At 41.1% G+C, this 24355-nt stretch overlaps 1 protein-coding gene across 1 annotated transcript in view; it reads right to left on the bottom strand.

The window, feature by feature from the left end:
• Positions 1 to 20925, bottom strand: part of LOC127087669 (sugar transporter ERD6-like 6) — a 62564-nt gene extending 41639 nt beyond the window's left edge. The window contains exon 1 of the mRNA XM_051028602.1: positions 20479 to 20925. Within this exon, the coding sequence (XP_050884559.1) occupies positions 20479 to 20925 (447 nt within the window). The remainder of the gene's footprint in view (positions 1 to 20478) is intronic.
• Positions 20926 to 24355: the final 3430 nt, after the last annotated feature.

The raw sequence follows: 24355 nt of genomic DNA on the forward strand, positions 1-24355 counted from the left end.
CTGATGATGTGTAGAATTTAATCATGATTTTTGTGGAATTTTTGCATGTGTAGAAAATTAAAATGCCTAGGGTTGGATTGTATGTGTCACATTTGTGTATGTCTTGCCATATCTTTCATGAAATGATGATACTTTCAAATAAATGGATGAAATTTTTTGTGCTTATTCTGGACTCATTGCTGGTGATTTTCATGTGATTTCTGGATCCCTGGTTGAGGAGATATGAATTTTTGATTAGAGGTGTGACAATTTGTGTCACACCAAGCTAGGTCAACTTCATGATTTTATTTAAAATGCTTAGGGATGTTGATTTGAGTTGAAATTTTGCATGAATGAACATATGAATGTTGAGATCACATGAGATTTTTTCTGGAATTTTTGATGACATTTTCTAATTGATTGGAATTTTTCCCTCTGTTTGGTCATTTTGTTGACATTATGTGACACATGATTGTATTTTGTTTGTGAAATTCTCATATTGTATTGTATGAGTGTGAAATTTGGTATGAGGATTGTAGGCACATTACAGGCCATTATGGTTTTGATCCCATTCATTTATCTTGTTGTGACACTGTTTTGTGATTTTTGGAAGTTGATGCTTGTTGTGATGCCTTGTTTTGGCTTGCTTGAAATTGTCTGAACTTCTTGATTTTCATTGACCTACTTCTTTTTGTCCAATTGAGCTGGAAATTGACATGCTATACATTGAATGTGTCCTGTTTAGGTGTGAATTTTTGTGGAATTAATTGAATTGTTTTGATATGCTTTTGATTGAGATAGTTCTGTTTGGTCATTTGAAGTTGCAAATTGCATGTTGGATGCTATTTTGTGCATAAAATGATAATGGTGATTGATATGAGCATGGGACCAATTGCATTTGTTTTTAAATTGTTTGAATGTGATTTTGGATAATTTTCACTTGTTGTTTTGATTTTTTCATCCCCTTTGGACCCTAGGCTTGGCCTAGTGGTCTAGTTTCTCACATTTGGTTTGGATTTTCAGGTTGAAATGCAAAAGCCTTAAGGAGAAAATTGCAAGCTGATTAAATTGAGTTTTGTTTGATGTTGTAAACTAACTTGTTTTGTGTTGTAGGGTTTGATGCTTGAGCTTGGGCTCATGGCTTGCACTTGTGTGCATTAATTTCTGTTTGACTGTATAGATTAACATTTGCTGTTTACTGTTGGTTTGTCCGAGTACTGATGATACTTGATTGATTTCAGGTACATTAAGTTGCTTACAGTTCTTTAAGAACTTGCTTGCTGTTGCTTGGTTTTTAAACCAGTTGAGGTAGACTCTCTTGTCTCCATGTAGTCTGGAAGACCTGGCCTGTTACTTGGCCAGGCAACTGTCTGAAGTCCTCCTTAAGAGGCGATGTTTGTGATTGTTTACTTTTGTGCCAAGCAGGTAAAGACCTCTATGAGGCAATTGGCGGAACCCAAGGGATATGCAATCTATCCCTCGCTATTCTGTTGAGTCGTCCCTCTGCTCACACCACTGTGTTGATGCATTGGGACACAAACCCAAGATCTTGTGTTGTTGCACAGTCGAGTCAGAGTCTTGAGCGTAGAAGGGTCCCTCCATTCTGGACCCACGCTCCTTTGTCTGAAGCTCTCCCTGATCAGGGATAAGAGCTGTGAAGTCTAATATTCACTCACCTTTCATCAGCTTCACCTTAGCCCCTCAATGGCAAGGTTAAGAGCGAACAATACCCCTGTACAGTTGACTTGCCTCGGCAGTCCACCCTTTGTTTGAGCCTCACTTGACTGGATATAGTGTGTGCTATGTGAAATGTTTGTTTTATTTTGATTGATGCTTGCATGCTTGTTTTTCCTGGTTAGGATTAGCTTGCTGTTGTGCAAGTAGGTAGAAACCATAACATAGGGCAATGATGCATGATAACACTAGGCTCGAGTACAGCTCCCTGGTAGTGTGTCTCCCCTTGGTTTCTGGCTAGAATTTCTTTCCCTTTCAGGGGAACTACGTCGCCTTGATCCTCATACCAGATGAGGTACGTAGGCAGGAGACCGTGCGAGGTCTCTCCGGGCACTTTTCTTTCTTTTTGTGTGTGTGCTTGACGGTTATAGGCTCGAGTTCCCGACTCCCTATCAACTTGTTTGGTTGTTGTGTGCTTGGAAGCTGATGTAAGTCCATCGAGTGGCATTCGGGTTCCAGTGTGCGTGTGTTTGGTTCGGATGCCGATGTAAGTCCAGTGATTGGCTTTCGGGCTCCACGTTTGCCTTTTTGCGTGTGTTTTGGTTCGGATGCTGATGTAAGTCCAGTGATTGGCATTCAGGCTCCCAGTTTGCCTGTGTTTGTGTGTGTCTTGTTTGGCGTGCGTGAGCCGAACTACGGCAGCTCTGATTCTCGTTCCAGACGAGATACGTAGGCATAGGATGCGATGTCCTAGCGAGCCCTCTTCCTCTTAACCCCACCTGTGTTGTCTTTAGTGTGTGTGTGATGTTTGTTTTAGCAACCTATTTTTTCTTTAGAGCGTGGATCCCGTCGAGTACGACGGACGTGAGGGGTGCTAATACCTTCCCCTCGCGTAACCGACTCCCTTACCCTTTCTCTTTGGTCGCGAGACCATGCTTTTCCCAGGTTTACTCTGAGCGTTTCCTTTCCCTCTTTGGGATAAATAACGCACGGTGGCGGCTCTGTGTTGTTTTTGTTTCAGCCCACCGGTTGTTTTTCGCGGATGCGACAGCTGGCGACTCTGCTGGGGATTCCACAAGATGTTGACCTGTGCTGGTCCATCTTCCCTAAGCGAGTCTCTCCTAGCGTTCTAGGATAGTTTAGGTTGCTTGTGTTGTTATTTATTGCATTTATTTTTCTGATTGTGTATATATTTGCATAAATGTCTGCATGCATCATGCTATTATTGTTGTCGTCCTCTGTGCAGGTGGTTCCTCTGTTTGGGGTGGGTGTTCTGAGTGGGGCTAAAACCCATGCCCGAGTATACACCTAGGATTAGTGTGGTCTCATGTTGCCTCCTTCATGTTAGGTCAACATGTGCCTGGCAACGTGATGTACCACAAGCCGGACGAGGTTCATTTGATAGTGCTTTCCTCTGTGGGGTACTCCACTTTGGTTGAGTTACTTCATTTGAGCTGGTGACTCTGGTGACCGATCATTTCCCGGATCTTTGGTTTAGACGATCTTAAGAGAGCTACAATGGCACACCCGAAAGGGCAAACCCATTGAGTATCTCTGCCCGATTGTCGAGACTATTATCCGCCTTAGGGTGACTTAATTAGAATTTACCTGTGAGGGGAGGGTGATTCTTTCAGATGTTCTGTTGGTGACTCAGATGGTGACTTTTGGTTCCGTTGATCAGAGTCGTATTTATAAGTCGGATTTATGGCCATTTATTTCAGAGACACCGAAGTGTTGTCCGTGTTATTTATCAGTGGGGATCCGTTTATTTCAGGATTCCCCAGGCCGACTCAGAGGTTATGGTTATCTGTTCAGTGGATCTCTGATGGTGATGATGATGATGGTGTATCTTGCAGTTCCGTTTATTTCGGAAACCTTGAGTCAGATTTATGGTTAATCAGACCTCAGATGGTTGTGATCGGTTCAGAAATCGGGGCTGTAACTCAGAGCAACAGAGGATCAGATGACTTGGAGGATGGCACAGTGCATTGCATTCATACATCTGCATCGTTCTCGTTTTGCATTCATCTGCACCTAACCTACGTCTAGTCATATGGGGAGTATTATGGATTGAGAATCTGGTTGAGAGACATCTGGATGTCAAAATGTTATTGGTGAAATATTATCTGTCTCGATGAAACCAGAATCAAAGGACGGAATGTTCCTCATATGAATAGACGTTGCATTCATGCATATTAACCCATTTGCTGTTTTGTAGGTGTCAACCGGTGCGCATAGCTTGTTTGCTCAGATATCCTGCTGGGGGCAACAAATCCAAACTGATGGATCCTCCCAACGCCGACATCCTCGAACTGAAAGAGATGGTGAGGGATTTGTTCAGTGTTGTGCAAGGGCTTGCCTTGGGGCAGAAAGCCATGGCCGAGAGATTGGAAAGGATTGAGGGTTGGATGATCAAGGAGAAAGTTCAGGGGAAAGCTCCGTCATTCGTAGTGAAGAAATCCCTTGACAATGGTCAGCTCAAGAAGGAAGTTGAATCAGGTGGTGTGCAGACTAAAAGAGAATGCGGTAAAGATCGTTACCACCCTTATGCTGCCACCGTAACCATTCCTGTTGGTGATTCACCTGCACCACAGCGGAAACAGTCACCTCAACAGAGGACACAAAGAGCAGTGGGCCAAGTGAGAAGGAGGACGACAGATCGTCATTTCAATAAGCCGCCCGTGACTTACGCCTCTCTGTTTAAAAAGTTGAAGGATCTTGGGTTGGTGCAGCCAAGGATATTGGTTCCAGGGAAACCGGATCAGAGGGTTTCCAGTTATGATGAGAATGTCAGGTGTGAGTTCCATGCTGGGGCACCCGGACATCATGTTGAGGATTGCAAAGCTTTTAAGCATGTGGTCCAGGACTTGGTGGATTCTAAGGCAATCAATTTTGCACCGACGACAGATGATAGTGCTAACCCCGTGACAAGGCATGGTCCTGTAAAAGTGGAGATGATGTCGAAGGACAAGAAAGGGATAGAGGTGACTGAGAAGGATCAGTTAAGAATGCCCATGTCTGTGGTCCCAAAACGCCCGACGAAAAATGGAGCTTCCCTCGTGTTGATTGTTGTGCGGCCATCGCTACAAAGGGGTGTGTAGTAATTGGGGAATCGGTCCAGAGAATGATGAAAGTAGAAATGGACGATGTAAGGTGTAAAGCACCCAGTCTGGAAGTTGAAACCATCAAGGTGAAAAATGCCGTTGGTGTTGAGAAAGAGAAAAAGCCGTCCATTTCTTCTTACAAACAGGCGGTGGAAGTGGTGAGAAATGGAGGGATCCCAGGCTGGGGACAGATCATATGCATTGTGGTAAAGGCGGATATGTTTGGGATTGGTTATCATCCAGGTCAAGACTCGTCTGAGCAGAACAGAGGACGTCGTCCGTCGTTCACCTTTGTCAATGCTGGAATGCTAGATTCAGATCACGCCTATACAGTGGGTGAAGAGATTGACAGCGACCGCGAGCTGGAGTCGTGGATAAAATCGTGCGTACCAGGAAGCTGGAAGGCCTAAAAAGATCAGCACTGTCACTCATTCGGAAGAGTAATGATTTCTGTTTTGATTTTATCTGCATGAAAGCCTTGCGTGTTGCCCGACACGTAATGGTTCATTGTAAGGGCCACCTCATGTTTCATTTTGCAACATTTCGCATCATAAATAAATGGATGTTTTTCAGTCAAAAAGCGGTGTTCCCTGTTTTTCATTTATTTTTGCAGTTTAAAAACAAATAAAAATGGCAATGTTTATTCTCATTTTTCTCTTTTTTTTGATTTGTCTCGTTCTGAATTCAAAAATAATTCTCCGGATCTCGTTGATAACAATTTGGTTACACCTCATATGACTTCGACAAACCGATCTATCATGCTGAAGAAGAAGGCGAAGAAGATTGTGATCTGCTGGAATTAGCCAGGTTGTCAAAACAAGAGGAGAAGGTGATTCAGCCGCACGAGGAGTGGGTTGAGGTTGTTATTCCAAGCACCGCTGAGGTCAGAAAGGAAATGAAATTGGGGCCATTTCAGAGGCAAGTCGAGAGCAGAATGGTAGCCTTGTTGAAAGAGCATGTGGATACCTTCGCCTGGTCGTGTCAGGATATGCCAGGGTCGGATATCGGTGTCGTTGCGCACAAGCTACCATGGAGAAAAGACTGTCCTCTAGAGAAGCAGAACGCCAGTGCCTGTATCAGAGAGCCATGGTGACTTTGTTTCATGATATGATTCATCATGAAGTTGAATGTTATGCTATGACATGATAGCAAAGTCCCAAACAGGAGAGGGGCATCTGGCAGACCGGGGCAAGTCGTTTGACTGGTTGAGACAATTCAAACTGAGGTTGAATTCAGATAAGTGCACTATCAGAGTGCGGGCCGGTAAGCTGTTGGGGTTCATTGTAAGAAAGGAATCAAGGTTGATCCTGCTTAAAAAAAAATAAAAAAAAATAAATAAATAAATAAATACCTGAACCGAGGATGGAAAGAGGTTCGTGGTCTCCTAGGTAGATTGAACTACATGTCATGGTTCACATCTCACCTAACAGCCATGTGGGAACCCATTCAAGAACAGAAAAGATCAAACGGTCAGGTGAAATAATGATTGCCAAGGGGCATTGAAAAATAAAAGGATAAGTTGCAGGAACCTCTGATTCCGATGCCTCCCGTGGAAGGAACAACTGTTAGTCTGGTACTTGACAGCCCTCGAGGGGTCTACGAGGTGTATTGGGTCAGCATGACGAGTCTTGTCGAAAAGAGCATGCAATTTACCTTGGCAAAAAGTTTATCGACTGTGAAACAATACATTCACTGTTCGAGAAAACTTGATGTACTTTGGCATAGGCTGCTCGCCGACTGAGACAGTATATGCTGGTTCATACCACTTTGTGGATTTCGAGATGGATCTGATCAAGTACATATTTGAAGAGCCAGCAATGACCGGACGGGTTGCAAGAGGGCAAATGATGTTGATTGAATACGACATTCAGTATACCTCTCAGAAAGCAATCAAGGGGAGTGTATTGTCTGATTACATCGCCCCGCAACCCGTTGAGGATTATCAACCGATGAAGTTTGAGTTCCCTGATGAGGACATCTCGAGGTGCTCTAATCGAAAGATTATGAGGAACCGATCCCGGAGGAGGGGCCTGACCCTGAATCCGAACGGATTCTGATGTCTGATGGGGAGGTTAAGGTGGATAAGCTTTCGTTGCCCGGATAACGTTTGAATGCACCGACGGTGCGATTGTGCAGAAAATGGTGGTAACCTACAGAGACTGGCATGAGATGTTGCCGTTTGCATTACGTGGGTATCGAACATCGGTGCATACATCTACTGGGGCAACTCCTTTCTCATTGGTGTATGGAATGGAAGCGGTGCTACCGGTTGAGGTTCAGATTCCCTCTTTGAGAAGTCCTGATGGACGTGAAATTGCAAGAGGCTGAATGGGTAAGGACCCGGTATGAGGAGTTAAGCCTGATTGAGGAAAAGAGGCTGGCAGCCATCTGTCATGGGCAGTTATACCAGCAGCGGACGAAGCGTGCTTTTGAGAGAAAGGTACGACCTCGGGTGTATCACGTGGGTGATATGGTGCTGAAAAGGATCCTTCCTCCTCAAAACGATCGAAGGGGCAAATGGACACCCAATTATGAGGGTCCATTCGTGGTCAAGAAGGTTTTCTCTGGTGGAGCCTTGTTGCTAACGACCATGGACGGTGAGGATTTTCCATCCCCTGTGAATGCGGACGCAGTTAAAAAAAATACTTCGTATAAAGAGACCCGCTGGACGAAAAGAACAAAATAGTCCAGGCAAAAAGGGGCATCCCGGCGAACCAAAAAACAGAAAGAAAGGTTCGGGCAAAAATTAGGGATAAAAATGAAAAATTGTACACCCGGCAAGTCGAAAACCTGAAAAGGCGACTTGGGCAAAAAGGGGTATCCCGGTGGACTGAAAACCCGAAAGGGCGGTCCAGGCAAAAGAGGGATTGAAACGAACAACTGCGTCCCGCATGATCGTTTGCGCTTTGGTTAAAGCATCATGGATAATACCCGGTGGGGATCAGTCAGAAGCGTCTTGTTCAGAAGGCAGAAAGCACGGAGAGTCTGAGGACATATGGGGTGTAACCGAGTTGGAACTCGATGAGATCACGGGTTTCACATTGCCATTAGGATAGATTTTTTCTTTTGTGCGCGATTACCTCTTTTCAGGAATTGCTTCCTTTGTATTGCTCATTTGAGCCACACTTTTTTTCAATCAATAAAATGCATATTCAGTCAAATAATTTTGTTTTTGTTTTTCATTACCGCTTTGATTGCAAAAACATCCGATTATTTTTGATAAAGAATCTTTGCATTTTAAGACATACAGGTCCCTTCCAATGCATGTTTATAGGATTGAAAGTTTGAAATCTTATTCGGAAGGTTGGGTGACCCAAGTGTTGAAATCTTGACACGCCTGGGGCACGGTTTTATCTAACGATCTGTTTTGCAGGTACTGTTAGATATTTTCACTCACTTGCAGGTTGTGATGTGGAAGCTTTGACAAGAGAAATCCCCATGGAGTCCAGTCAGGGGCGAATGTATGAAGGAATGGCGAAGAGACGTTGAGACGTACGCCGATCCTTGAATGATAATCAAGAAGACTCTTCAAAGTCGGAAGACTGGAAAGTCTGTAGAAATTCCCCGCAGAGTCCAATCAGGGACAGGCGAGTTGAAGGAACGATGAAGAGACGGCAGGACGTCCGACGACCTTTGGAATTAATCAAGAAGACTCTTCAAAGTCGGAAAATTGAAAAGTCTGTATAGTCCCCAGGAGTTCACTCTCCGTCGAGCGCAGAGCGGTTGGGAATACAAGATGATGGAGCAGAAAAGGTCCAGACGAGTCTGGGAGTTCTCAAAAGTGGAAAGCTGATACGAGATTGGGAGGCGGATACCCTGGTTCGACGAGTCGACGGGTGTTCTGTACCAACTTTTCTCATTTCCCCAGCGTAGTCCCCAAGCAGAATCAGAGAACTAACTCCCCAGCAAATGCAAGGTCTATGGTTCCCCTAGTCGAGTCAGGATGGTTATCCCCGGCAGGTTTAAAACGGTGTTCCCTCAGCAGCCAGGCCTGAAGGTTGCTATTCCCCGAGTGGAGCGGGTTTCAATGAAATATATCTCCAGCAGTGTATCCTATGTGTGGATTGGAGGGGTCGTCCCCCAGCAGAGTAGCATTCGTTTCCCCTAGCAGGGTCAGGATGGTTATCCCCGGCAGGTGTCAGACCGATGCTTCCCCAGTCGCCAGGCCTGGAGGTTGCTGTCTCCGCAGCAGAGCTATCTGTGAGCATTTCCCCAGTGAAGTCGCCAGGTATCTGTGAGGGTTCCCCAAAGCAGAGTCGGGATTGACATCCCTAGCAAGTCGAAGACTGTTGTATCCCCACAGAGGGCGTTGGTGGTTCTTATCCCCAGCAGTTTCCCGAGCGGATTGGGTGCAAAGGAGGTTCTTCCCCAGCAAGGGTTACCTTTTCCAGCAGCAACAGTGCTATTCCCCAACAGGGTGGAATCGGAGATTGACGAGTTCCTCAACGGAGTGTCTCGTGCTCCCCAGCAGAATCCCTTGAGGGGGACGCTTTTTATGCATTCTTCATGTAGAATAAGCATATCATGTTGCATAGAAAATTAAATCGCGTAGCATTTCCATAATTATGGAGCATTACACAGAAAAAGTCATTCATCATTGCAAGCATAAGCTAGTCTCAAGCCGTGGTTATCGTTTGAGAAGTGGTTTTGCCCAAAAGAGAAGAGGTGTTACTCCGAGGAGTTCAACATCCTGATTTTTTATCAAAGGTATTCCCCAATAGTGCGATATTGGAGGAAACTTTTCCGTCGGCCAGAGATGGAAATATTACGCGATCAGCGCGACTCAAGCCGTGGTTACCGCTTGAGGTTTTGGTTTCGTCGGATGGTGAAGATGTTACTCTGAGGAGTCTAGCATCATGATGTCAGATCAGCAATGTTCCCCAGTAGTGCGATACTGGATGAATTTTTTCCGTCGGACGGAGATGGAAGTGAAATCAAAGGATGTTACGCGATCAGCGCGGTTTTGGGGTTCAAACGGAGAAAGGGAAATGTTGAGACATTTTCTGGAGATCGGGGTTCAAATGGAAAAAAGGAAGTGTTGAGACATTTTCTGGAGAGCGGGGTTCATATGGAGATTGGAGTTGGAGATTATATCCAGGATGAGGTCCTCAGGATTATCTTCTGTTCATGTGTCACCTTAGACTTTGGCAGAGGCCAACAGAAGTCGTTAGGGGTGTCTTCTGAAGAAGAGATGCACATGTTACCTTCCTTTTGTGAAGGTGTACCCTCTGATATGTCGCCCTCAGAGTGGTTTGGTGTTATTTCCGATGTTGCCAGCGGAATTATCACGAGAGATGGGAGAACGGGGTTCAAATGGAGAAAAGGAAATGTTGCGACATTTTCTGGAGAACGGGGTTCAAATGGAGAAAAGGAAATGTTGCGAAATTTTCTGGAGATCGGGGTTCAAATGGAGAAGGGGAGATGTTGCGACATTTTCTGGAGAACGGGGTTCAAATGGAGAAAAGGAAATGTTGCGACATTTTCTGGAGATCGGGGTTCAAATGGAGAAGGGGAGATGTTGCGACATTTTTTGGAGAATGGGGTTCACAATGGCGATCGCAAGTTATCGTCAGGCGGCTGGGGTTCAAATGGAGAAGGGGAGATGTTGCGACATTTTCTGGAGAATGGGGTTCACAATGGCGATCGCAAGTTATCGTCAGGCGACTGGGGTTCAAATGGAGAAAAGGAGACACGAGGTGTTTTCTGGAGAATGGGGTTCATTATTTTGGCAAACAGGAGAACGGGGTTCAAATGCAGTGATCGGGGATCATTTGCGCCGAAAGAAAATTTTGGGGTTCAAGAAAATAAAAAAAAAAGGGAGATTATCAGAAAAATTTCGGGGTTCAAGAAAAGCATAAAAAAGAGATAATAATCCCCAGCGGGCGGTGTTCAGGCCATGGTTATCCCTGCGTTACCATTTATTTTGGTATCCAGGTCGACGTTGTTGTTTCAGTGATCAGGCCGACTTTCTCCGTACCGGACGGATTTTTCTTCAGAGATTGTGTTCTTTGCCGGTTCTGACAGGCATTGTTAATTATTTCCCATCAGAGTGCAAATTATTCGTCTGTTCTTGGTATTCAATCACTCTTCATCCTGATCATCTGAAAGCCGGGGCTATTCATATCGACAGGTTCACAGTGGATTGAATAGGGGCAGCTGTAACACCTCAAAATTTGCCCTCCTCTCTTGGGACTAGCTTAACATATTGCATTGCATTTCATAGGTCATTAGGCATTGCATATTTGCATATCATGTGGTAACATTGTGCAAGTCATCCTCATAAGTCTTGATCAGGAGATGAAAAGGTCATGATGCAAGCCTAGGGTTTTATTGACTGATCATTAGCCATCTGAGGATTGGGCTATGAATTAGGGTTTTGGTTCTCAAAGAGATGGGTCTTCATCTTGGTTGAAATGATACATCATCATCATCATGGTTTTGTTGTCATCCAAGAGGTTCAAGTGTTGATCAGATACCTTGAGATTAGGGTTTTGACCACTGGTCAACCCTAATCAGTTGCATTGGGCCAATCAGGGCATGGCAAGGAGATGAGGTCTACAATGGATATGGGGATCATCACATGACTATATTGAGCTTATTGAGGCTAGGGTTTCACCATTGAGCCATTTCATCAGAGGATTGGGGCTTAGCTTGATCAGTGCATTGCCAAATTCATCTATCAGTTGAAAAAGTCAACTGTGGTCAACTGTGCCTGATTTTATGGATTTGGAGGTGGGAGAGAGTTGGATACACTTCATTCATGTTGAAACAAGTTTCATTTGACATGTCAAAGCTCAAGAATGAAGAAAATAAAATCAGGAGAAAAGTTGCCAAAAATGGAAAGTGACTTGTAATGAAAGTTTCCAAAAATGGAAAGTTTTTCACCACAAAATTACATGTCCAAAAAAGCTTCAAATGAAAATTTGTCCAACATGAAAGTTGTAGATCTTTCTCTCACCTTTCCAAAAAGTCCAAGAACTTGAAATTCCCGTGTATGGTTGACAAGTTATGGTCCATTCATTTTTCAAAAATACCTATAATCAAAGTGGCATAACTTTCACATGGAATGTCCAATTTGGGTGATCTTTTTGTGAGCAAACCCCATTTCACATGTACTTTCATGGTGTATGGTCCAAATTCATCAAAAATGGTCAAGGCAAAAAGTCAATTTTCAAGTGGATTCATGTGTATTTTTGGCATGGCATAGTGGATTTGAGTTTTACAAGGCCAATGGACATGAAACCAATTCCAACACACTCCAAATGCAAAATAGAACTTGTGTGAACATTCATTTTACTGTTCCATTGGTTATTTGAAGAGGTCATTTTTGGACTTTCACATAAAATGCAATTATGCTAATCACTTGATTTTTGGTAATTGAGATTAGCAAAGTGGATTAGCACTGGTATATATTGTTAAGCATAACAGAAAATGCTAATTACAATCACATTCTCCAAAGATCTGTAACTGAATTTCACCAAAACCTCTCAAAATTCTCAAAAATCTTCATCACTTTTTTTCATCAATCTTCATCAAATCTTCATCATTCTTGCTGATTCTTCGTGGATTCATCTTCCACAAGGTTCATTGAGGAGCTGTTTTGCTGAATCATTGCCTAAAACTCCAAGAATTGGAACTGTCACAAGTGAGCACAACAATGGCAAATGGATGGATCTTGCACATGAAGCATCTTTGAGCTAGGACCTGCACTCCAATCATCTTCTTGTACATCAATCCTCATCTGTTTCACAAAATTACGCCTGGAAACTCACGAATCGAGACCTGCAACCTCCACAAGGTGTTTTTTCGAATCTCATCATCGCATGAATTATTATATGCATTTTAAAGATCTTTCAATGTAGAATCACATGATGTTCATAGTTTGCAAATTGATTGAGTGTGGTGAGAGAAATCATGATTTGAAGTTTTGTGCTCGTATCTTATTTTGCTCGATCCCGTCGCTATGTTGAGAGTTAGGTTAAATCAATTACATGTTCATGTTCCTTGTTGAGAGACGGTTCTTTTGACTATAAGTTTGATGATTTTGGTTACGTTTTGATGTTCATGATTTTCTGGAATTTTATGATTGTTCATGGTGAAGAACAAAGCACAGTACGCGTTTGATCTTGTGTTTTGGTTGTGGATGTTTGAAAGTTGTTTACCGCCATTCCTGGTCCAATAGAAACACGCCAGCGCTTATTTTTGGAACGGCGTCGTTTAGGATTAGTTGATCAGAATTACAAGTTTGCCATTATCTGAATTTAATTCCAATTATTTCATTTCTTTTTTCATTTCATTTTACATTTTGTTGCATGATCTTTAGAAATTCATAACTCACTCATTTTTTATCCAATTTTGGTGAGATTTTTTGCATGATATTCCTGATGATGTGTAGAATTTAATCATGATTTTTGTGGAATTTTTGCATGTGTAGAAAATTAAAATGCCTAGGGTTGGATTGTATGTGTCACATTTGTGTATGTCTTGCCATATCTTTCATGAAATGATGATACTTTCAAATGAATGGATGAAATTTTTTGTGCTTATTCTGGACTCATTGCTGGTGATTTTCATGTGATTTTTGGATCCCTGGTTGAGGAGATATGAATTTTTGATTAGAGGTGTGACAATTTGTGTCACACCAAGCTAGGTCAACTTCATGATTTTATTTAAAATGCTTAGGGATGTTGATTTGAGTTGAAATTTTGCATGAATGAACATATGAATGTTGAGATCACATGAGATTTTTTCTGGAATTTTTGATGACATTTTCTAATTGATTGGAATTTTTCCCTCTGTTTGGTCATTTTGTTGACATTATGTGACACATGATTGTATTTTGTTTGTGAAATTCTCATATTGTATTGTATGAGTGTGAAATTTGGTATGAGGATTGTAGGCACATTATAGGCCATTGTGGTTTTGATCCCATTCATTTATCTTGTTGTGACACTGTTTTGTGATTTTTGGAAGTTGATGCTTGTTGTGATGCCTTGTTTTGGCTTGCTTGAAATTGTCTGAACTTCTTGATTTTAATTGACCTACTTCTTTTTGTCCAATTGAGCTGGAAATTGACATGCTATACATTGAATGTGTCCTGTTTAGTTGTGAATTTTTGTGGAATTAATTGAATTGTTTTGATATACTTTTGATTGAGATAGTTCTGTTTGGTCATTTGAAGTTGCAAATTGCATGTTGGATGCTATTTTGTGCATAAAATGATAATGGTGATTGATATGAGCATGGGACCAATTGCATTTGTTTCTAAATTGTTTGAATGTGATTTTGGATAATTTTCACTTGCTGTTTTGATTTTTTCATCCCCTTTGGACCCTAGGCTTGGCCTAGTGGTCTAGTTTCTCACATTTGGTTTGGATTTTCAGGTTGAAATGCAAAAGCCTTAAGGAGAAAATTGCAAGCTGATTAAATTGAGTTTTGTTTGATGTTGTAAACTAACTTGTTTTGTGTTGTAGGGTTTTATGCTTGAGCTTGGGCTCATGGCTTGCACCTGTGTGCATTAATTTGTGTTTGACTGTACAGATTAACATTTGCTGTTTACTGTTGGTTTGTCTGAGTACTGATGATACTTGATTGATTTCAGGTACATTAAGTTGCTTACAGTTCTTTAAGAACTTGCTTGCTGTTGCTTGGTTTTTAAACCAGTTGAGGTAGACTCTCTTGTCTCCATGTAGTCTGGAAGACCTGGCCTGTTACTTGGCCAGGCAACTGTCTGAAGTCCTCCTTAAGAGGCGATGTTTGTGATTGTTTACTTTTGTGCCAAGCAGGTAAAGACCTCTATGAGGCAATTGGCGGAACCCAAGGGATATGCAATCTATCCCTCGCTATTCTGTTGAGTCGTCCCTCTGCTCACACCACTGTGTTGATGCATTAGGACACAAACCCAAGATCTTGTGCTGTTGCACAGTCGAGTCAGAGTCTTGAGCGTAGAAGGGTCCCTCCATTCTGGACCCACGCTCCTTTGTCTGAAGCTCTCCCTGATCAGGGATAAGAGCTGTGAAGTCTAATCTTCACTCACCTTTCATCAGCTTCACCTTAGCCCCTCAATGGCAAGGTTAAGAGCGAACAATACCCCTGTACAGTTGACTTGCCTCGGCAGTCCACCCTTTGTTTGAGCCTCACTTGACTGGATATAGTGTGTGCTATGTGAAATGTTTGTTTTATTTTGATTGATGCTTGCATGCTTGTTTTTCCTGGTTAGGATTAGCTTGCTGTTGTGCAAGTAGGTAGAAACCATAACATAGGGCAATGATGCATGATAACACTAGGCTCGAGTACAGCTCCCTGGTAGTGTGTCTCCCCTTGGTTTCTGGCTAGAATTTCTTTCCCTTTCAGGGGAACTACGTCGCCCTGATCCTCATACCAGATGAGGTACGTAGGCAGGAGACCGTGCGAGGTCTCTCCGGGCACTTTTCTTTCTTTTTGTGTGTGTGCTTGACGGTTATAGGCTCGAGTTCCCGACTCCCTATCAACTTGTTTGGTTGTTGTGTGCTTGGAAGCTGATGTAAGTCCATCGAGTGGCATTCGGGTTCCAGCGTGCGTGTGTTTGGTTCGGATGCTGATGTAAGTCCAGTGATTGGCTTTCGGGCTCCACGTTTGCCTTTTTGCGTGTGTTTTGGTTCGGATGCTGATGTAAGTTCAGTGATTGGCATTCAGGCTCCCAGTTTGCCTGTGTTTGTGTGTGTCTTGTTTGGCGTGCGTGAGCCGAACTACGGCAGCTCTGATTCTCGTTCCAGATGAGATACGTAGGCATAGGATGCGATGTCCTAGCGAGCCCTCTTCCTCTTAACCCCACTTGTGTTGTCTTTAGTGTGTGTGTGATGTTTGTTTTAGCAACCTATTTTTTCTTTAGAGCGTGGATCCCGTCGAGTACGACGGACGTGAGGGGTGCTAATACCTTCCCCTCGCGTAACCGACTCCCTTACCCTTTCTCTTTGGTCGCGAGACCATGCTTTTCCCAGGTTTACTCTGAGCGTTTCCTTTCCCTTTTTGGGATAAATAACGCACGGTGGCGGCTCTGTGTTGTTTTTGTTTCAGCCCACCGGTTGTTTTTCGCGGATGCGACACATAGGAACCCATGAAGGTAAACGAACTTTGAACCAAAGAGAAAACAAGCATATTGGCAAAAAAGAAAAGTAGTTAAGTGTTTGGCATCAAGACAAACATCTTTTGGTTCATAAGGTGGGCACTGGTTATTTGCCCTAAAAGGATATGTAAGGGACCCAAGGGAATATGGTGTTTGATCCAAAGGAAACAATATATCGTTGTAGGGGAACAGATAATCTGAAACTAAAAGAAAATAGTATATTGAATCCATGAAGGAATAAACTCTAAACCGAAGAGTAAATAGGCATATTGGCCAAAAAGAAAGGAATGAAATGTTTGTCGACAAGACAAACAACTCTTGGTTCAAAGGTGGGTATTGGTTATTTTCCCTAAGAAAGTATACATGGAATCCAAAGGGATAGGGTATTTGGTTCCAAAGAAAAGACAATATAATACTGTTGAGGGATGATAATAAAAGATGTAGAAGACTTGGCAGTCATTTTATGTGAACCATACTAAAGTCTATGAGTAAAGGTTAATACGATGAGCAACTAGGTCATTCGTCCCGTACCCAAAGATATTCAGAATGAGGATAGTAATTCTCCACTCCCACCCCTTCTTTACTACTTAAGGCTCATTGCATGTGATCCTCATCATGACTTTAAAGTTGTTGAGGAGGACTATTCTTGTTGCTCCTTATGATGAAGACTTGTCATTCATTTAATTCGAATTGCACTAAAATCTATGAACAAAGGTGAATACCTTGAGCAATTGGGTCATTTGTCCCGTGCCCAAGGATATTCTAGATGAGTTAAGGAATGTTCAACTCTCATTATTCTTTGTTACTTAAGGCTCATGGCGTGTAACTCTTATCATGATTAACAAGTGTTGATGAAGGTTCTGATTGTTGCAATGTAGTGCGAAGTTGCTTGTGAAGAGACATTTGACACTCATGTGATTCAAATTGTTCTAAAGTCTACGAATAGAGGTGAATACAATGAGCAACTAGGTCATTCGTCCCGTACCCAAAGATATTCATAATGAGTTAAGTAATTCTCCACTCTCACTCCTTCACTATTACTTAAGGCCCATGTCACACAACTTGAATCAGGATTTACAAGTGTGGACATTTGTTGTGCTTGAGAAGTAACCCATTATGTATACAATGTGAAGACCTTGTACTGATTTGAAGTCTTGACCTCTTGATCTTGAATCTTGAGATCTTGAGCTCCTGAGATCCAATATAGCTTGGACACCAGGGACTTTCCTTATCAAGTGATCAAGGGTCTTTTGATGACTTGAATAGGGTTGGGGAATTAAGCACAATGTAAAGGATTTGATTAATCAAAGTAAACTTTGATTAACACATAATCAGGGAGAAAAATTAATTGAAATATACAACCTAAAAGGTTAATCGGTCAATCTAAACTAATTGATTCTATATAACCCTAAACTAGGGGAACATACAATAGTTAGGATCAAATTAAAAAAGAACTCAAACATCAATATTCACATGGGAAATAAATTACTAAAGTGATCCAATAAACCTAAACAAACGCTAAACTAAGGGAGCATGCATAACATGAACTTTCTAAACCTTAGGGGTAAAATGGTTATTATCCACAAATTAATCAACGTTGAATTAATTCCTAACAATTAATTATAATTTAAAAATCAACTAATCCTAGTTAAATCTACCTAAATCCAAACATTTTATGTAATAAAATTAGGCTAATCTTGTAAGACCTCAATATTGACCCTAAGATCCCCCACGTTATCTCATCATTTGCATTGGCTTTGGGATCACACCTTGGTATCCTCCTCACCCCTCATTCATTGGATTTGTATTGGGAGAGATCACCAAGCACTTTTAATTGTATCATATTTTATTTTTCTTTGTCTACTAACTAAAATACCAAAAATATGTCTATGTATAGCTTTGTTTCTTTTGTAGATGTGTGTGCCCATCTGTGCCCCCACCAAGCTCACAACTAGGGTTTGAGACCCTCATGGCAAGAGATAAACAAAGAAAAGGCCCAAATTTTTTCTAAGCATCATATATAGATCCCCATGTTCTTTATTTGTCATTTTGATCAAGAATTCATCAAGAGTTTGAAGCTTGTTTTCCTTGGAAGCCCTAATTCATCTAGGTATCTTGTGTGACTTCCTCAACAAGTTTCTTCATCAATTTGTCAAAGATATCAAAGTATACTTCATAATACATCATCTCAAGCATATATGATTCTCTATGAGCCCCAAAGATCAAAAGAACTTCAAGTTTGCAAGTTGGTTCAAGGAAGTCGACCAGAGAAAGTCAACTGGTCTAAATGGGGGTTCCCTAGACCCTATCTCCTACAATTTTTGTCATATGAAAATTATTACAAGAGAAGCATTACTCTTTATGAAATTCCAAACAACTTTAATGTTGAGATCAAGAGCTAACTTTGCTTGGAAGGTCATTTTTTATGGTGAAAGATTATAGGTCATTTTGTTTGTGCCCTAGTTAGAAGGTCAACTTCCAAAGACTATAACTTACTCAATTTATATGATATGAAGGCCATCCAAGTTCCAGGATCAAATTAAAGATGTCTTATCAAAATTTTCTTCTTTGATAAATGTCAAATTCTACTTGCAAGGGCATGTTCCAAGAGGAACCATTATAGGTCATTTTGGGTCATCACCGTTGAACAAATAATTTTCCTCAACTTCTAAAATCCATAACTCCCTCATGCCAAATTCAAATTATGTAAAATTTATGACCAAATTTAAGAGTAATCAAATAGATACAACTTTGGTGAAGGAACCATTTTCATTTGAAGCTCATAGCAAAAGTTATTTAAGGTGGAAGAAGTGGTAATTTGACTTTGTACTTAGAAAATTTTCAACCATATTTGATTTCTCCAACTTCCACCTCAAAATTCATCATGATCCAAATTCCAAATGGAAAAGTCTTCAACATAAAATTTGTTTCCATTGATGCCACCTTTCCAAAGCATCCAAGGTCACTTCATTTGGACATGAATTGAGTGACTTGCGCATGGATACTTTACATGGCTTATTTTGGCAACTATTGAACTCAATGTCCAATTACCTTTGCATGGTTCCATGTTATGACATCAGTAGCATTTGTGCACGAATTGGAGTGGATTGTAATGAATTTATTTTCTCTACTTGTTTGTGAGCTTATTTTAGAATAGGCATTTTAAAAAGTGTAAAAGAAAAAGAAACTTTTGCCAAATAATTTTTTGTGAAAAGTAAAATAACATAAAGAAAAGGAATATGATCTTGAATGCAAAAAATATTTTTATTTATTGATCACATAATAGTTCAAAAACAAGGAGCCCCTTACAATTTATCCTCTTGTCTCGGATGACGACAAGGGATTTGAAAAAACAAAATGCGTTATGCTGTAACAGAAAAGACCATTGGGACCATAGAGGCAGTCCAGTTGTTTAGCATGAAGCCAGGTGGGCATTTACGCACAAAGCTGGAAACTTCTCTTCTATTAGAACCTTCAATAACTTATATGATGTCATCACATTGATACCTATCACTATTGAACTTGGCAGGGCATAACCTCTTATGGTTTCCTTGATTTGGAAGGCAAGCCGATGAATGGTAACCGATACCAAAGCAATTATGCTTCTCAGCAACATCTATTATCTGACCCTATCCTAGAGGAATACCTTTCTCAAGATTTTCCATGGCCCTCTTTATAGATGATAAAACCATTTTGCTACCTTTTTTGAAGCGAATGTGGCAGAATTGACATCTTCGAATTCCAAGCAATGGAAAAGAACCTTAGTTATGCCTTCTTCGGTTTCAACATACCAAAACACTGATAGTTCATTGATAGTAAAATCCTTTTCGCCACAAACAATGATCTATTTATCCTTAAACATGAATTTGAGCTTTTAGTGCAGTGTAAAGGTCACTACCCCAACGACATGTATCCATGGTCTGCTTAACAGTAACTGTAAGTTGGATTACTTGCCTCTAGGAGCCGTAAAAAAACCCTTACAACCAAGGCACTGGCTCTCGTCTCCGTCCCTTCTACTACTAACTGGCTTAATGTATTCTTGGGCAACACATTAAGGGATGAACCAGTATCCACCAGGACTTGAGATAGGAGTGTATACATACATGTGACAGAAATGTGCAAGGCTTTATTGTGAGCAGTTCCTTCAGTAGGAAATTCAGCATCGTTGAATCCTAAATATCGGTTGGTTATGATGTTTGTGACAACCTCGTCCAATTGATCGATTGTGATATCGTGAATTACGTGTGTCGTATTCAGGACTTTCATTAAAGTAGTTCGGTGAGCTTCAGAACTTAACAACAAGGATAAGATAGAAATCATGGATGGTGTGTGGCCTAGCTGATCCATTCTCTTGAAGTTACTCTTCTTGATTAGCTTGAGGAAATCTTAACCTTGTTTTGAAGAGAAGCTTCTCTTATGGCTCTCAAGTTGAGCTTATGAATCCATAATTTCTTTACCTTTTATAACTTCTGTTGATCTGTTTGTAACATCTTTCTCCACAGGTGGGGTAGTAGTTGCAACCGTGGTGGCAAGGATAAATGTTGACGGAATAGATTCTAATTATTCCTTTTGTTAAGAAGGAGTTGTTGACACGATCTTCCTTTTAGCAGTAGTAACTGTTGGCGATGTTATCTTTGATGTGAACTTATGAGCAAAGACACGACCACTATGAGTCATGCCCCCAGTTCTAGCTATATTGACTATTCCTACTTCAGAGAAGCATATTAATTTACCTCCCACATATGTAGTGGTGTAGTACCTCCAAGGCACAACCTTGGTACTCTGATAGGGAAACGGTCTAGGGACGCATATATTAATTGGTTGGATCTTCTTCGCATGAACTTCAATTTTATTATTCATGTAGATGATAGTAATAGGCTCAATGACATATACCTCTTCAATAATCTTTGACTTGGTGAATTGGATCACCCATTGATTCATTAGCTCTTTCACACAACTTTTCAATTCAGTACAACCATCAGGCTCTGTGTCACAAATTGGACAATCGTTATGGAGATCTTCTAAGAAACCATTTTCTTGCAACTGATTCATAATAACTGTCATTGGTGTTTTAATCTTATTTGCCTCTTTAACCACTTATATGCATTCCGCCTCAATAATTTCATTAACTACCAGCCCGTTATGGACAGGCAAAGGATTAGTTTTCATGTTGGGTTGTTCCTTAGAGAAAGATAAAATATTCTAATCAATAAGCACTTGCATCTTGGATTTGAAGACCAAACAATCCTCCGTAGAGTGCCCTATGTATCCCACATGGAATGCACACGACACATTAGGAGTATTCCTGGAATGGTAGAGGAAAGTGGCAGGTGGAATTTCTTTTGGTACAACTACTCCCACATGGACAAGGTATGGTAGCAACTAGATGTAAGGTACAAGGATCTTGTCATATTGAGGATGTCTTCCATCTTGATTATTTCTTCATGGCCTATTCTGCCCACACCCTTGGTTTCTGTTGTTCTACATAAGACGTTGGTTTTGAGGAACCTGAGCCTGGGGAGGCTGTTGGTGTTGAGGAGATGCTTGATACTAAAATGGTGGTTGTTGGTATTGAGTTGCACTGACATATGGATACAGGTAGTATGGCATGGGATCCATAGGAGCTTGAAATTGAGGACGAACCTTTTTCATAACAGTTCGGTTTCCCCTTCCTTCTTTTTGGTGAAGTTGCTCTGAGGTTTTGTAGCCACCTCGTGGGGATTAGAAGCACCATAAATCTTTCCAATCTTCAACTTATTTTCGATACGCTCGCCGATTGTTACAACACCAGAGAAATTTGAGGACATACTACCAAGCATTTTCTCAAAGTACATTCCATGAAGTTTACCCATGAAAGTAGTGTCAAACAATGGAGGTTGAACACGTGCAACCATTTCTCGCCATCTCTGAGCATAGTCTCATTCATTCTCTGAGCCTGATTCTGTAACTGTAATTTGGTGGGAGCTATGTCCATATTATATTTGTACTATTTCAAGAATGCTTTAGACAAATCCTTCCAGGATCAAATCTTGCTACACGCGAGGCCTATATACCAATCAAGAGAAGCCCCAGATAGACTATATTGAAAATAATGGATGAGCAATGCATAATTATCGATATAGGAATCCATCTTCCTATTGTACATAGTGATATAACTTCTTGGACTTTTGAGCCCTCTATATTTCTGTAGGTCCGACACTTTGAACTTTTGAGGTAAGACCATGTTTGGCACAAGACACAACTCTTTTGAATCCATACTCTATGCAAAAAACCCCTCAATATCCCTGATGCACTCATCTAGTAATTGGTAATTAGCAGGCTTGCTATGAATTGCACCAGGAATATTCCGATTAATAACCTGATCTTGCATATACGTTTGAAAATTAGGAAATTGAGCAACTTGTGGAGTAGTTTGAGCAGGAACTTGAGGTATACCATATTAAGGAAACATCTGAGCAAGATACATTAAACCATTATTGACCATCTGTGAACTAGGATTAACATTTTGACCATGTTGGACCCTATACGGAGCATAGGGTGCCCCAGGATAAGAAAATGGAGGTACAAGAGCAAAAGGTGCCCCAGGATAGGAAAAAGGCATTCCAGATTGAAAGCCTTGATACAGATATTGTGCAACAGGTTAAGCAACTTGAGGAATTTGAACATGAATGGGATGACCCCTATATTCAGGCTTAGTTTCATTAGGTGCTTCAGCAGTTACAAGAACTGAATCCTGTCGAGGTTGCTCTTGAGGTACTTCGTGATTGTCAATATTCACTACCCGAGGGAAGATACAGGGAAGCATTCCCTACAGATAAGCAACATAATTCCCATTAATAGTATGCATTAACATAGGCTGGTAAGGAATGAAGGCACCACCATTTTCAATTTGAGGATTGAAATTCAGAGGCCTCCCACGGGAATAAACAACAACATGACCACTAGGCCCCAGAATAAAGCCTGATTGATTTGGCATAGGTTGAGAAGCATTCTCAGTAAGAGTCTCAACGACAACAGAAATGGTGACCTCTTTTTGAGTACGAAGGTACTCCAGGATGGTATCCACCTTGCCTTGAAACTTATCCATTTTGCCTTGGAATTATCCCAAGGTCTCCTGATAAGTAGCATTCTCTTGTTCAACGTCAACCGTGATTTTTTGTCTGTTAGCTCTTGTGAAGTATTTGTAATGGAGAATCGTCGTTTTCTCTTGATGTTTGAAATAGGATGGTATGTATATTTTGTATTTTGGATAGAATGCATGAATAAATGAATGCATGAAAAAGATTTTAAATTTTAATTTCCAAGGAATCATTGAGATTTTGTCCATTGTTTATGAGTAAACATGAAGCATAAGAAATAAATACAAAAGATAAATCCACCAACAAAGAATACTCATTTTATTCGTTTAGAGAAAAAGGAGTATAATTCACTATAAATCAAATATCTTGTCGATGGGCTACAAGAATAATAGCCTTAAGTCTCTCAAATACCACCCTACAAACATACACAAAGTGAAGAACGTCCCAGGGAATGTTGTGTGGAAACTCATCAACATAAGCTTTCTTCAACAAACCCAGGAGATCTTCCATATCATGATCAACAAATTTGACCAGGTGTGCATGCCTCTCCCTCCAATATTGTGCATCCTTAAGGAGGTTATGTAATAAGGTATTGTTATGCCCATTCAGGAGGCCTTACAGAAACACTTCCTTCTGATCGAGGAGGATGTCAAGATGAAGATTGTGTCTTTCCCAATGAGAGACCTCTTGGTTAAGCTGACTAACAACTTCTTGACTTTGGTGCGCTTGGATTTTCAACCCTCGAATTTCTTCAAAACTCTTATCAAGATCACACTAGCATTGAGAGAGAGAAGCTTCCAGCTTTTTATCACGGTCTTGTTCTTTATTCAACATATTCTTGCAACTCTTCAATTAGTCTTGTAGCTCTTCGAGCTAGGCCTTGTAGCTTTCCTCCATCTCCTTGCGAGATGTCAGAGTCTGGTTCCAAATAGTAAATATCTTTCTAGCTTGGTATTGAGTCTCAGCGATCTGTTTGTTCTTAGTAGAGAGTCCAACATAAGTACCCTTGAGAGCATCATAAATCTTCCTTTGTTTACTCTGTTCAACCTGAGCAAGTTCAACGGCTTTGAGCATGCGCTCTCTCTTCTAATTAAGGTTAAACTTAAAGCTTTCCTTTTCTTGCATGAGTTTACCAATTTCAGGTCAAATATCAGAGTTCTCCTTCTCCAATAACTTGATAGTCTCCTTGAGCTTGTCAACTTCAGAGATAGGAACAATAAAAGGTCTCAGAGGCTTGAGGATCATAGAAGGTTCAAATGGAAACGATAACAGAACTTCCTTGAATCTTCCTCTGACCCACTATGTGTAGGCTTCTTTTGCTATACGATTCTTCTTTCCCAATTTAGCCTTTCCTTGATAACGGATCTCTCCCCAAGCTCTGCTAATCTTCTTCAGCAACTCTGGATTATCAACCT

This window comes from Lathyrus oleraceus, chromosome 1 (genome assembly GCF_024323335.1).
Source record: "Lathyrus oleraceus cultivar Zhongwan6 chromosome 1, CAAS_Psat_ZW6_1.0, whole genome shotgun sequence".
In the NCBI taxonomy this organism is placed as follows: domain Eukaryota; kingdom Viridiplantae; phylum Streptophyta; class Magnoliopsida; order Fabales; family Fabaceae; genus Lathyrus; species Lathyrus oleraceus.